The 13,063-nt window shown below is 41.5% G+C and overlaps 1 protein-coding gene across 2 annotated transcripts in view; it reads left to right on the top strand.

Annotated features, from left to right (window-relative positions):
• The window catches only part of HMG20A (high mobility group 20A), a 76,205-nt gene extending 63,919 nt beyond the window's left edge, over nucleotides 1-12,286 (top strand). For both annotated transcript variants that reach the window (XM_086363964.1, XM_086363963.1), the window contains exons 7-10: nucleotides 4,395-4,470; nucleotides 5,171-5,386; nucleotides 6,739-6,881; nucleotides 9,828-12,286. In XM_086363964.1, the coding sequence (XP_086220090.1) occupies nucleotides 4,395-4,470; nucleotides 5,171-5,386; nucleotides 6,739-6,875 (429 nt within the window). In that variant the 3' untranslated portion in view covers nucleotides 6,876-6,881; nucleotides 9,828-12,286. The remainder of the gene's footprint in view (nucleotides 1-4,394; nucleotides 4,471-5,170; nucleotides 5,387-6,738; nucleotides 6,882-9,827) is intronic.
• The last annotated feature ends 777 nt before the right edge of the window (nucleotides 12,287-13,063 follow it).

Raw genomic sequence — 13,063 nt, 5'->3', positions numbered from 1 at the left:
TAAGGTCTCTTGGCAGTGCCCGCACACTATATGGAATAAACAGTGTTGCAAGTTAAAATGGGCCTGGCTGCCTGTGGTGTCAGCAAAATTTGTTGCCACTTGAGACAGAAATGATTTGATTTGTATATATGTAGTAAAGAAACCTATTGTATTCCTTAATGGAACTTAGATTCCTAAGACATTGTTACCAAGGTAGATACTGGGGAGCCCTGTTAGAGCTCAAGAAATGCTGACCTGAAAGCCATTCAAGCCATTCTGCATAGCAGTGGGGCACTTCAGCCTGGTACACAATATTGAGAGCATTCCTTAAAGTAAAGGGCACTTGAGCGAAGCATATCACTTCATGAGATTCTGGCCCTGAGCCTAGATCACAGCAAAATAGTTTCAGTTCAAAAGGCCTCTGTTCTCTTACCCTCCACTCAATATATAGAATGAAAACCAAAGTGAAGAGTATTCTTGCTCCTCTCAAATCAGAAGCCAGCCTGCTAGACCCAGGAGTCAGCTAGTTTTACTCTCAAGAAAGTGTCTAAATCTCATGTGGGGACTAAGATAGAAACAATAATTTTGTTTCTCCTTTAATTTATGAAAAATGACAAAATGACACTCAACGTGAACAAAGTAGACCCCTTCAATGACGAGGTAATGAAATCCTTATGATTTTAATCCCTTGAGTGATCCTTGGAGCAGCTTAAGTATATCTGAGCCCCCAAGAGTATCCTCTCCAATGCCGAGTAACGTACTCAGTAATGGAAGAGTGCTGATGGTTTTTATGACAACTCTTCAGTTAAACAGAATTTCTCTCTTGGCCCTTCAGAGACTGAACAGTTTCATTTAATTGCTGTGGTGTTTCTTATTTTGTACTCTTAAGAATCTGTACCAAGAGGCAGTGTGTTAATGCACTTATGTGGTGCTATCCTCTGCCCTTACGTAGTTAGCTTGGTCTGGACTGCTCTGGCAAGGAAGAAAACAGAATTACCTGTCTGAGCAGAATCTAAGCCTTGGAGAGGGCTCTTGGTACCATGGTAATGGGAGCCAGGCATCCACACCAACCCATCTGACTGGCATATATTCAGACCTATAGCTAAGTAAATTGATCTCACACGACTGAAGCGACTTAGCAGCAGCAGCAGCAGCAAGCCAGTACAGTTAAGTAAGAGACTGAGCAGGATGGGATGATAAAATTATAAGCCTTTATCTAAAGTCATTTGTGGACTTACATCTGTTATGTCTTGTACAGTAACAGAGTTAAAGCATATGGTAAGCCAGCAGAGTTGAGAGAAAGCCACTGTGAAATATATCTAAGATCTCTTCTGGAACCAGTCTTTCTTACCCATACATTAATTCTCTTTGAAATCCACCAAGAACTGGCTACCGTCTTACTTGGGTTTCTCTTACCTTGGACGTGGGGTATCTCTTCACAGCTGCTCCAGCAAAGCGCAGCCACTGCTCCTTACCTTGGACGAGGGGTATCTCCTCACTGCCGCCCCTCCTGACCAGAGAGTTCCAGAAAAACATCTATTTCTGCTTTATTGACTATGTCAAAGCCTTTGACTGTGTGGATCACAATAAACTGTGGAAAATTCTGAAAGAGGTGGGAATACCAGACCACCTGACCTGCCTCTTGAGAAACCTGTATGCAGGTCAGGAAGCAACAGTTAGAACTGGACATGGAACAACAGACTGGTTCCAAATAGGAAAAGGAGTGCGTCAAGGCTGTATAGTGTCACCCTGCTTATTTAACTTCTATGCAGAGTACATCATGAGAAACGCTGGGCTGGAAGAAGCACAAGCTGGAATCAAGATTGCTGGGAGAAATATCAATAACCTCAGATATGCAGATGACACCACCCTTATTGCAGAAAGTGAAGAGGAACTCAAAAGCCTCTTGATGAAAGTGAAAGAGGAGAGTGAAAAAGTTGGCTTAAAGCTCAACATTCAGAAAATGAAGATGATGGCATCTGGTCCCATCACTTCATGGGAAATAGATGGGAAAACAGTGGAAACAGTGTCAGACTTCATTTTTCTGGGCTCCAAAATCACTGCAGATGGTGACTGCAGCCATGAAATTAAAAGACGCTTACTCCTTGGAAGAAAAGTTACGACCAACCTAGACAGCATATTCAAAAGCAGAGACATTACTTTGCCAACAAAGGTCTGTTTAGTCAAGGCTATGGTTTTTCCAGTGGTCATGTATGGATGTGAGAGTTGGACTGTGAAGAAAGTTGAGTGCTGAAGAATTGATGCTTTTGAACTGTGGTGTTGGAGAAGACTCTTGAGAGTCCCTTGGACTGCAAGGAGATCCAACCAGTCCATTCTAAAGGAGATCAGCCCTGGGTGTTCTTTGGAAGGAATGATGCTAAAGCTGAAACTCCAGTACTTTGGCCACCTGATGCGAAGAGCTGACTCATTGGAAAAGACTCTGATGCTGGAAGGGATTAGGGGCAGGAGGAAAAGCGGACGACAGAGGATGAGATGGCTGGATGGCATCACCGACTCGATGGACATGAGTTTGAGTGAACTCCAGGAGATGGTGATGGACAGGAAGGCCTGGTGTGCTGTGATTCATGGGGTCACAAAGAGTCGGACACGACTGAGCGACTCAACTGAACTGAAGAACTGGCTAGAGGCAGAGTTTTGCCTGTTGAAACTGGGGCCTTCAGTGATAATTCTGTTGTTTGTTTCTAAATCATTCTGGAAAACTTCACTTTATTTCTTTAAGAGGTAAAAGGGTAAAAATTAAGTGCTCTGAAAGTTTCTTCAGGTAAATACATAGTTTTTCACACTTCCATCCAAGATGTCTCTCTTAATGAGCTGCCCTTGGCAGGCAGTTCACATAGCCCAGCCCTCCATAACAAGGCAGGCACCAATATGAAAACAGGAGCTTGGCTGTCAGAGTTCCCTCATAGGCTGTTAACTGCTTAGCCTTTCTGCTGGGCACCAAATCATATTTGTGTTCAAAGATAAAAGACCAGTGGTGGCAAGAGTAGGAAATATACATTCTATCTCTGGCACTAAATGTGTTTTTATAGGAATGATTTCTAGACTTTTTAAACTGTTCATTATGTTATAAAGGTTTTGAAATCCTCAGATTTCACTAGCAATTTCTTCAGTACTCATTTCCCACTGTTTTCTTTACCATCTTATATTATGCAAGATTTTAAATACTGCCAAGACACTTATAATTTATATTCTTAATACTTTCAACTTTAAATTCATTGTAGAAATTGCTGCTAAAGCATTTTGAAATATTGACTTTATTCACAAAGATCATTGTGGAATATGTTTTGCAGTGGTTTTGTGAGACTTATTTTTAATGGCTTATTGGTGAATTAATTTTAGGTTTATTATTTTTTCTCTCACATAATCCTTGGCATTCTCATATTTAGAGCCTAGTTATTACTGACTTTTTGGTTTTGTTTGTTTTTCCTGTGTCCGAAGAAAGTCTGAAAGATCCCCATTATAGGCTGCCCTTGTAAATAAGTAGACGTCCTAATGGAATACCGTTATTATTCCTTGTGGCTGGCAGATCTCTGCTTAAAATTCTTATTGTCCACTCTGCAAAGTTAGATTGAATCATCCTATCTCAGAGAGCACTTTATATGCATAACCAACAGAAGCAATGGAAAAATCACCCAGAAATTATTTCTCTATACCTACCTCTTAGATGAAAAGTTATGACCAACCTAGAATTGTGGTGTTGGAGAAGACTCTTGAGAGTCCCTTGGACAGCAAGGAGATCCAACCAGTCCATCCTAGAGGAAATCAGTCCTGAATATTCATTGGAAGGACTGATGCTGAAGCTCCAATACTTTGGCCACCTGATGTGAAGAACTGACTCATTTGAAAAGTCCCTGATGCTGGGAAAGATTGAAGGTGGGAGGAGAAGGGGACGACAGGGGATAAGATGGTTGGATGGCATCACCGACTTAATGGACATGAGTTTGAGCAAGCTCCAGGAGCCAGTGATGGACAGGGAGGCCTAGCATGCCGCAGTCCATGGGGTTGCAAAGAGTCAGACATGACTGAGCAACTGAACTGAAGCGACTGATACCTACCTCAGTCACTTTCTCCCTTGTACACTGTTGACTATTCAGAGCAGAGAGCTAAGAAATGGTTTCCACCATCTCCATTAGGGAAGTTTATGTAGGTTTGTTTTAAGGTTTCTCATTGCACAGCAGTTGTCACCTGAGAGAGCTGAATACTTAACATGCTTGAGCTCTGTGAAAGTTTGGTTCCAAAGGAAAGGTGAATACATTTTCTTCACAGCCTCACCTAGACTGACTGATTGCTGCTCATCTTACTATTTCATTAAGGAAAACATGACCATTGTGGCTGCAGGCACTACTGTTTAATTTAGTTTAAGAATTGACTGTTTTGTTACTCTTGATTCACAGAAAGAAGCAGAAGTAAAGGAACGATCTGTTTTTGACATCCCTATATTTACAGAGGAATTCCTGAACCACAGCAAAGGTGATTACCAAAGGATTGTATTGCGTTCCTCACATCTGTGACAGGGGATTTAGTTGTCAGGAGAAATTAATTGCTCAAAAGCAATGGTAGTGATATTCCCGACCCTGGGACTGGTCTGGAAGAAGGAAGCTGCTTCTATTTCACTCTCTATTAAAAATAGCTACTCAGAAACCAGTGGAGGAAAGCTCAGCCAGTGTTGTCAAAGTAGCTTTAGTCTCTGAATCAGAAGAAATAAATATACATCACTAATTCAGTTGCTTTCAGGCTGTTAGCCAAGAACCCTTTGTACAAATGAAAGCTTGCATGGATGTCCAAAATATAAAATAAATAAGAGCAAAGCTGACCCCACTACAATAAGCTTTGGACCCACAGCTGTGCTTGCCCAATCTCCCAGGATCCCCCTGTGAAACCCCTCAGGCTTCTCATAGCACAGCTTTAAACAGACCAAACAAACAAACACTGGCAATTGCAGCTGTTCCTTGCAGTCTTAAGTATAGAATATGACCAGCTTTAAGAATTAAAATAACTCTGGAGAGCCAGGCGTTTTATTGCTGAAATTGCTATCTGAAAGGCCATAATAAGACTAGGGACAGGAGGAGGGGTAGCTAATTAGATATAGCTAAGCAGAACTTCTAGAAGAGTCACTGGGACTCCTCAGAGACACTGTGTTATCTGTGCTTTGGGGGGCTTGCGTCCTCAGCTCGGGAGGCAGAGCTCCGTCAGCTTCGCAAATCCAACATGGAATTTGAGGAGAGGAACGCGGCGCTGCAAAAGCACGTGGAGAGCATGCGCACAGCGGTGGAGAAGCTGGAGGTGGACGTGATCCAGGAGCGCAGCCGCAACACCGTCTTGCAGCAGCACTTGGAGACACTGCGGCAGGTGCTGACCAGCAGCTTCGCCAGCATGCCCTTGCCTGGTAACATCATCCCCACCTGAGTCGTGTAAAGCAGTGGGGGATGGGGAGGTGCTGCATATGTTGGCGTTGGTGTGGTGAGGCTGAAGTCTCCCTTCAAGGGGAAGACCAATAAACAAGGAGGTCGTTTCCTCAGAGTTTTCTGTAGGTCATGTAATAGAATCTCAGTATTGGTTAAAATCTGGAGGAGGGCATGGCAACCCACTCCAGTACTCTTGCCTGGAGAATCCCCACGGACAGAGGAATCTGGTGGGCTCTAGTCCATTCAGTCGCAAAGAATCAGACAGGACTGAGCCACTAAGCACAGCACAGCCCATTGGTTAAAATAATCCAAAATTTCAGACTCTGCTCAGTTAAATTTTCCTTCAATTATATTTTAACATAATCTACTTTCTATTAAGCTTAATTTGATTTTCAGAATAGTTGAAACTGTGTAATAAATCCTCAGTGGAGTGCTTTTCTTTTTTTTTTTAATTGTGCTATAATTGATGTATAACACTGTTAATTTCCAGTGTACAACATAATGATTCTGTATCTGTAAACACTGTGAAATGATCACCGCAAGTCTAGTTACCATGTGCCTCCACGCGTGTATGCACGCCAAGTCACTTCAGGTGTGTCCTACTCTTTGCAACCCTGTGGGCTGTAGCCCTCCAAGTTCCTCTGTCCATGGGATTTCCCAGACAAGAATACTGGAGTGGGTTGCCATGCTCTCCTCCAGGGGATCTTCACAACCCAGGGATTGAACTCTTACCTCTCCTGCATTGGTAGGTGGGTTCTTTACTGCTAGTGCTACCTGGGAAACCTGTACCACCATACAAAGTTGCAAACAAATTTTTCTTCTTGTGATGAGAACCTTTAAGATACACTTTCTTGGCAGCTTTCAAACATGTAGTACAATACTGTCACTCCACCCCCGTGACTTAATTTATTTCATCACTGGACGTTTTTATTTCTTGATCCCCTCTCCCACATCACCTGTTCCCCCAGAGCACTTTTCTGATATAAGTGTGCTGGCTTTGTGATATTGTCTTAATGGGAAGGAAAATAAATACTAGTATTTCTTATATATGTTTTCATGTTGAAAATAGTCACAGCAGATCTAAGAGAGTCTTTAACCTGTTTTATGCAACTACTCTTATATGCTGTGTAGCAATAATAGTCCATCTGTTTATTTAGAGTATGTGGATGAATTTCATTTCTTTGAGGTCTAAAAGTCTCTCCTCTGAAATTAAAATCTTCTCTGTGGAGCAGACCCCATTAGAATCAAGTTTATTTTGCTGTGGAATCACTGATCTGTGTTACTATTGAACTGAATGGGGAAGCTTTTCTTACTTTCTCTTATCTCACTTCAGGAAGTGGAGAGACACCTACAGTGGACACTATCGACTCCTATATGAACAGACTGCACAGTATTATTTTAGCTAATCCCCAAGACAATGAAAACTTCATAGCTACAGTTCGAGAAGTTGTGAACAGGCTTGATCGTTAGGGAATGGTGAGTGCTCACTGACTTGATTCGTACATGCTAGCACATCATCAAAACTAAGATGGCATTAGACTTTATTAATACTACTAAAATCCTGGAATGACATTGAATAAGTGAGTTGGAGGCTTAAGATTCCTGTTGCTTGGTTGCTAAATGTAGAAAATAGTGTTGGAAAACTGAATCAAGATAGTTTTTCCTCATGCATACCTCCATGTGGCTTAATAGAAAGAGCATGATTTTTGTGGTTGGATCTCAATTCTAGCTTTGTCACTTATTAAGTTGTATTCTTAGGTATTAGTTTCCCAAAGGGTTTTGAAGGTTGAGTGAGAAATTTAAAGGAAATAACCCCCCAAAGAACACATTGGACAAAATAAGTATCACTTAATTGTTAAGCTTCCTTTTCCCTGTAAATTTAACGATAATTCACAATAGTCAATGAGACATTGTATGTGTACAAGCCTATGTCAGTAAGCTTTTCATTCACCACTCAGTATCAGAGTAACAGTTGTGTGTTAAATGTTAATGTGGGCTAAACTTACAGTGAAACAGTTAATGCCTTGATTGAATATATTAAAAAATATATAAACTCTCAATAAGTGAAAGGAGAGAAATGAGAAAATAAACTTTTAAAAAATACATTCAATAAATGACTTGTAATATGTTTTACATCCTTTTAGAAGAGAAAAAATACATTTCTAAACGGGGCCTGCCTTTATAAACTTTTTGGTACTAATGGTCAGTCATCAGTATCATTTCTTAAATGGAACTGGTATTCTTTCACTCAGATTCCTAGAGATGGAGTACCCTTTAGTTTTTCATTCCACAATTGACAGCCCTTTGGTCTGTCAATTAAACCGTTCCATCCCTGCAGACATATGAACTATGTGGAAATCTTAGGGTTGGACCATACAGTGAATGGCCATATATGGATCCTAAAACAAGAGTGGATGGCAGGATACACTTCTTAGCAAGGCTGGTCATGGATTTATATCTTTATTTGTCCTACAGGTAAATGAGCATACTCATATACATGTTCATATTCTAACATGGTCTTGACCTTGAGCAACATGTGCAAGAATAAATAACACCTATAATTCTTTATCTAATGAGGTCGTGTCTGCCTGCAGAGACAAAGGCAGTCGTTTCTATCCTTCTTGGCCACGGGCTCCAATAGTAACTGTACAGGGCAATTCGTCATACTTTATCCGAGTCGTGCTCTGATGGGGGAAAGGATTACTGTCCTTCTAGTGAGTAGCCAGATGGAACAGACCATACTTCTAAGAGATGACTGGACTCCCTACAGAATAAAGAAATGGCATTACTGCTGCTGTTTATGAAGGAAACAGCTTGTAAATCTAGGCCTGGGATTTTCAGGAGCTCATCACCCTTCTCATTTTCACACAGTGTTTTCAATTAGCACTCTGGTAGGCTTGAAAAGAAAGAGCTGGGAGAAACAGTGTGGAGGACTGTGGAAGAACACGGTAACTGATAACATGCTGTCTCCTCACATAGGTAAAGGGCAGTTGTTGTGAGTTTTGAGCCAAAAATGGTTTTCCATTTTGAGCATTTGGCCAGTAAGACTTTCCTAAAGCTTTACCCATCTTAAGGATATAAACTGTCATATCTGCTTTCTGAGGTGTCTTTGAAAACCTAGAACATTATCATTATCCTTGATTTTAACCTACAAATACTTTGCCCTTAAAAGAAAGAGTAGCTGAAAATGTGAACGGTTTTGTTACTACAGATTTTTACAATCTAGCCATGTAAACATAACTAAGAATGGTTAGCTCTCCACACCCTCTGAAACTGTCAAATGAAACAGTTATAAAGACTATGATTAATTCTAGCTTGGCTTCATTATACAAATATGTACAGACAACTAGGCCTGATGTCCCCAGCATTCATGGTGCAATTAATTACTCTGACATGGGCTTGGCAAAGTTTTCTTCCTTTGTCAGGAGCCAGCAAGTGAAAGGAAGCGAATGGTCTATGGTTTTTAGAGCAGCATGTTAGAGCTGGAAGAGGTCTTTAGAAATCCCATCATTGTACATACAAAGAAACTGAGTCCCAGAGAGGTGAGATGTCTTGCCTAAAAATACCTAAGTAGGCAAGTGCAGATTCTAGAACTAGAACACATGTATCTAAATGCAATTGAGTTTCTAGAACATTGATACAAGGGGGTAGGGATGGGTGTCAAGGGAGAGCACTGAAAATCTTAGAATGAAAGCAGTAAGATAAATGGGGGGTAATTAAGAAAAAATTACAATCCAGCAATTATAATGTAAATTTTTGTTCAGCCATTTTATAATTATTTTTTATAGATATACAATGGAAGAATTACCCCAGTTGTCATCTTTCTTTGTGGCTAACTTATACTTAGAAAAAGTGGAGCTGGGAGGAAGCCATGGGGGTGATTTCACATGGAGAGGTGACTACTGTATATATCAAAAGCCATATGTTGCTTGATTTCAGTTGAACCAAATGATAAATAGTTACCTATTTGAGGACTGGAAAGAAAACAACTTTTTTATGTTATTGCATTTTTATTCATGTAAGGATTTATTCATCTTATGCACACAGTACTTCCCTACACATGCAGGGAGCCTTAGATTTATACTTGAAGAAAGTTGGTTTGATTGACCAGGACCAAAGTACTCATTTTTCATCATCGAATTTGTCCCTGATACTTGGTTTTCTGTGTTTGGCTGGCAATTTTCCAGCCTCCCCATTGTGGCTGAACTGGAGCGGGGCCACGTTTGTCGTTGAAATGTCTAAAATGCCTTAGTGAGGTTGGCTGCTGGCAGTTTTATGAGCTCCTTGGTTTACATACACCCTGCTACTCACCTTAACCCTTTTGAAGATAGAGCATCGCAGTATTTTCACTCAAAGTCTGAACCCTTTCTGATCTGTGCTTACCTTTTTGGTATCTTTTTTCATTTGTTTTTTTTCTCCCAGTTCTACAGGTCTTAGAGCTCCAGGATGTTCTGTAAGTGGTTTCACTTGTTCAGAATGAGAAGCCATCCGTGGAAATTTGAGTTGAGTGGAGGCAGAGAAGGCGTACAGATTATTCTGCTTGTGAAAGAACCGTCAGTTATGAGGTACATGCCTTCACCCCAGGAAGCCATGTGAGGGAGCAGCAAAAGGAACATGTATGTGAACTTCCTATGGAATTGTCCTTGTGAAGCTTTGACCATGTACAAGTCTTCAGTCTCCTATCATCTATACTTCTGTTCAAGTGGGTCTGCGTATATTCTGCTGACCAGACACCCCTGAGACAGGCACCTTCTGCAGCAGAAAGGAAGCCTTCTCATTGTTCTGCTTCATTCAGATTGGACTGTCTTATCACTGGCTCTGTGGTTTTTATCAGTGGTTTTCCTACCTAGCTGTCACTTCTTTTTTAATGCTTTTGGGGGTTAATTTTTTTATATTTTCTTCACCCCACCAAGTTAGATGTCTCCATTTTCTGACCTCTGGGCTTTGTTGCTCAGCAGGGCTCTGAAGGAGAGTTTCTCTCATTGGACAGGCCCAATCTTCTCCCATCATTGTCCTGCTGTGACTCCAGAGAAAGGAGCTTCTTGTTGACAGTGTCCTGTGGAGCGAGGCTGTGTCTCATACCCCACACAGCGCTCAGTGGGTGCCAGCCCTTGTAGTGGAGGCTTTGTGATTGCTGCCCTGAAGGAGAGCACTCTTTCCTCCCCCCTTGGTACTGCCTGCTGTTTTCTAAGCACTGCTCCTGCACGTACCCTGCGTCCCGGCCCCAGCAAGGCTCTTCTGTTCCCATATGTTGGCAGTGACTTGTGCAATATTTTTGCTGAGAGAAAGGTCACTGGTAAACAGGACAGAACAAGAAAAGTAGTTTCTCACTTGGTAGTGAAAAAGATCCTAAAGTTTCTTATAAGTGAAAACAGGGGAAATCCCTGTGTGCTTGAGGTGTACCGAGTTATGGATATGGATGGCGGAAATGTCATCAGAATACTGCCAGCTGACAGAGGAGAACACAGAGGAATTCTCCATCCTTTGTCTTTCTTCTCTAATCATAACTGCAGAGTCTGTATCAAAGGGACAGGCTTTCCTTCCCTCTCCCTTCTTGTGATTGAAAAAAAAAATACACAGCAAAAGGGAAGAGAGGTTTCTGATTTTCATCTCAGGGTTTGGTTTTGTTGTGTTATGTGTTGATGCTGTGGAGCACAAGGCTGGCGGTTGCAGCTGAGATCTTTGGAACCAAAGCAGGGCACACTGAGCCCACTGTCCAGGCACCATGCCACCAAGGGCAGGTGGAAGTGTGGCCCCCTCACAGTATGCTCACAGGCCAGGGTGCAAGCCAGACACCCCCATCATGTTGCTGCAACCCTCCTGTCTTCTCAGCATCTCCTCCCCTGATTTCTTTCTTAACCCAAAGGAAACAAAACAACAGCAAAAAAACAACCTTGTTAAAAGTTCTTACGTGAACACACATCAAATTTTCATGTACTGAAGCCCATACATATACCACCCTGGCCGTCTTTGAGAATAAGAGCCCATCATTATCTCTATAAACCTGCCAACTCACCTGCTCTTCTGTGTTTTCCTACTCTCACTGGCCATTCCTAGCTCTTCTCTCAGACACCCTGCCTGCTCAGTCCAAGCTGGAATGCACTGTCTGTGGCAGGAGGACAGCCAAGCCAGTTCTGGAGTTTGTGTCTGCCTTCTGCCAAATACTTTGTCTCCTTTCTTCCTCCTCATATTTCTCTCTGTCTCGCCTTTGTGTTAGTTTTGCACAGCATTATTAGCAGTGCTGTGCACCAGGGAACGCTGTAATAGGGCCAGAGCTCATCCTTCTCCTTCGTCTGGATAGATACCTGACACTGACTTGAGAGACATCCGTAATCGGGAATGCATGAGATCTCAAGAAAGCTGGCAGTTTGAAAGCATTTTCGCAAAATAGCAACCTGCTTCTGACATGCTGGCCCCTCCAGCAGCTACACCTGACTCACTGGTGGCTGGAATTCAACTGCCACAAAACAAGAAGGTTCCGGGAAGCAGGTCTGTCTTGCCTGCTCTCTCCTCTGTGCCCAGCCAAGAAGGTAGTAAGTGAGCTCAGAGGCTAACACGATACCGAATTCACATTTCCCAGTAAACTTGTAGATATTATTGCACTAATATGTTCTTCTCAAGAAATAAGTTGTTGCCTCTTCAGTGTTACAGATTTCTTTCTTTTTATTAAAACACAAAGAGCAGCTGAGGAAAATGAGACAGATTCTGACAGAATGAAATTTTAGGAAAAAAATGTATACGTGTGTTTGAAACTGTTGAAATGCCAAGTTTTCTGTACAAGTGTTTTTGTAATTAAACTTTTAGATTTTCTTTGTTTTTTAAAGAAGTCGATATGCTTGCTTGATGTTTGCCTCATTAAAAACTTTTCTATGTTGAATCTACTCGATTCAGTTTTACCTGCATTGCCTTCTTATCTTAAAGACTTTGTCAACTCTACATTAATCATTGTCTGTTACACTTTTAAAATGGTAACATTCATTTTATTAATTGCTTGTTCAAAATGTGTCTTAGCCTGTTTGAGGGTTCAGTTCTCCTAATGTATGCTATAAGAATACAATGAACTATAATTCATTCTAATGTAGCAGTAGTATTCTGGAGGCAAGTTGAAAGAAGTCTCATGTTCTTAAAGTCAGTGACTTCAGCTCCCTTGATAGGAGGCCTAAAGACAGTCTTCCTTTTGACTAAAGAGAGAAATTTTCCTTAAATACTTGCCTTCAAAAGTAACACTACTTCATTAGTCAAAATCTGTCTTAAAGGAAATTTGTCGCCTACTTCAGCATGCTTTTTAAATTCTAAGGGTGAGCTCTCCTGGCTTCCAAAGCCTGCTGCCCTCTGAGTAAGCTAGTTATGTGGCATTGGGCAAGACTTGCTTTGTTCCCAGTTTCCTCATCTGACATGCCTCAGCTCTCTTACACTTGTCAGAAAGATAGAATTGGGTGATGAATTGACTGTACTTTGGAGGCTATAAAGAATCTTAAATGAATGCCAGGAATTATTGAGGCAACTCAGGGTCAGACTTGACTATGTTTAACAGAAACTCAAATCAGCAAAAGCTTAAATAAGACACATCTGTCTCACTGAAAAGTATTCCAAATGTAGGCAATCCAAGACCAGTATAGGGGCTCCTGTCTGCACCACAAGAAGGTTCCTTTCTCAAG

This window comes from Bos grunniens, chromosome 21 (genome assembly GCF_055505025.1).
Source record: "Bos grunniens cultivar Pamir isolate PY7600 chromosome 21, Bosgru_T2T1.0, whole genome shotgun sequence".
NCBI lineage: Eukaryota > Metazoa > Chordata > Mammalia > Artiodactyla > Bovidae > Bos > Bos grunniens.
Note: the sequence above shows the minus strand (reverse complement) of the source record. Positions and strands in the feature narration are given on the sequence as shown.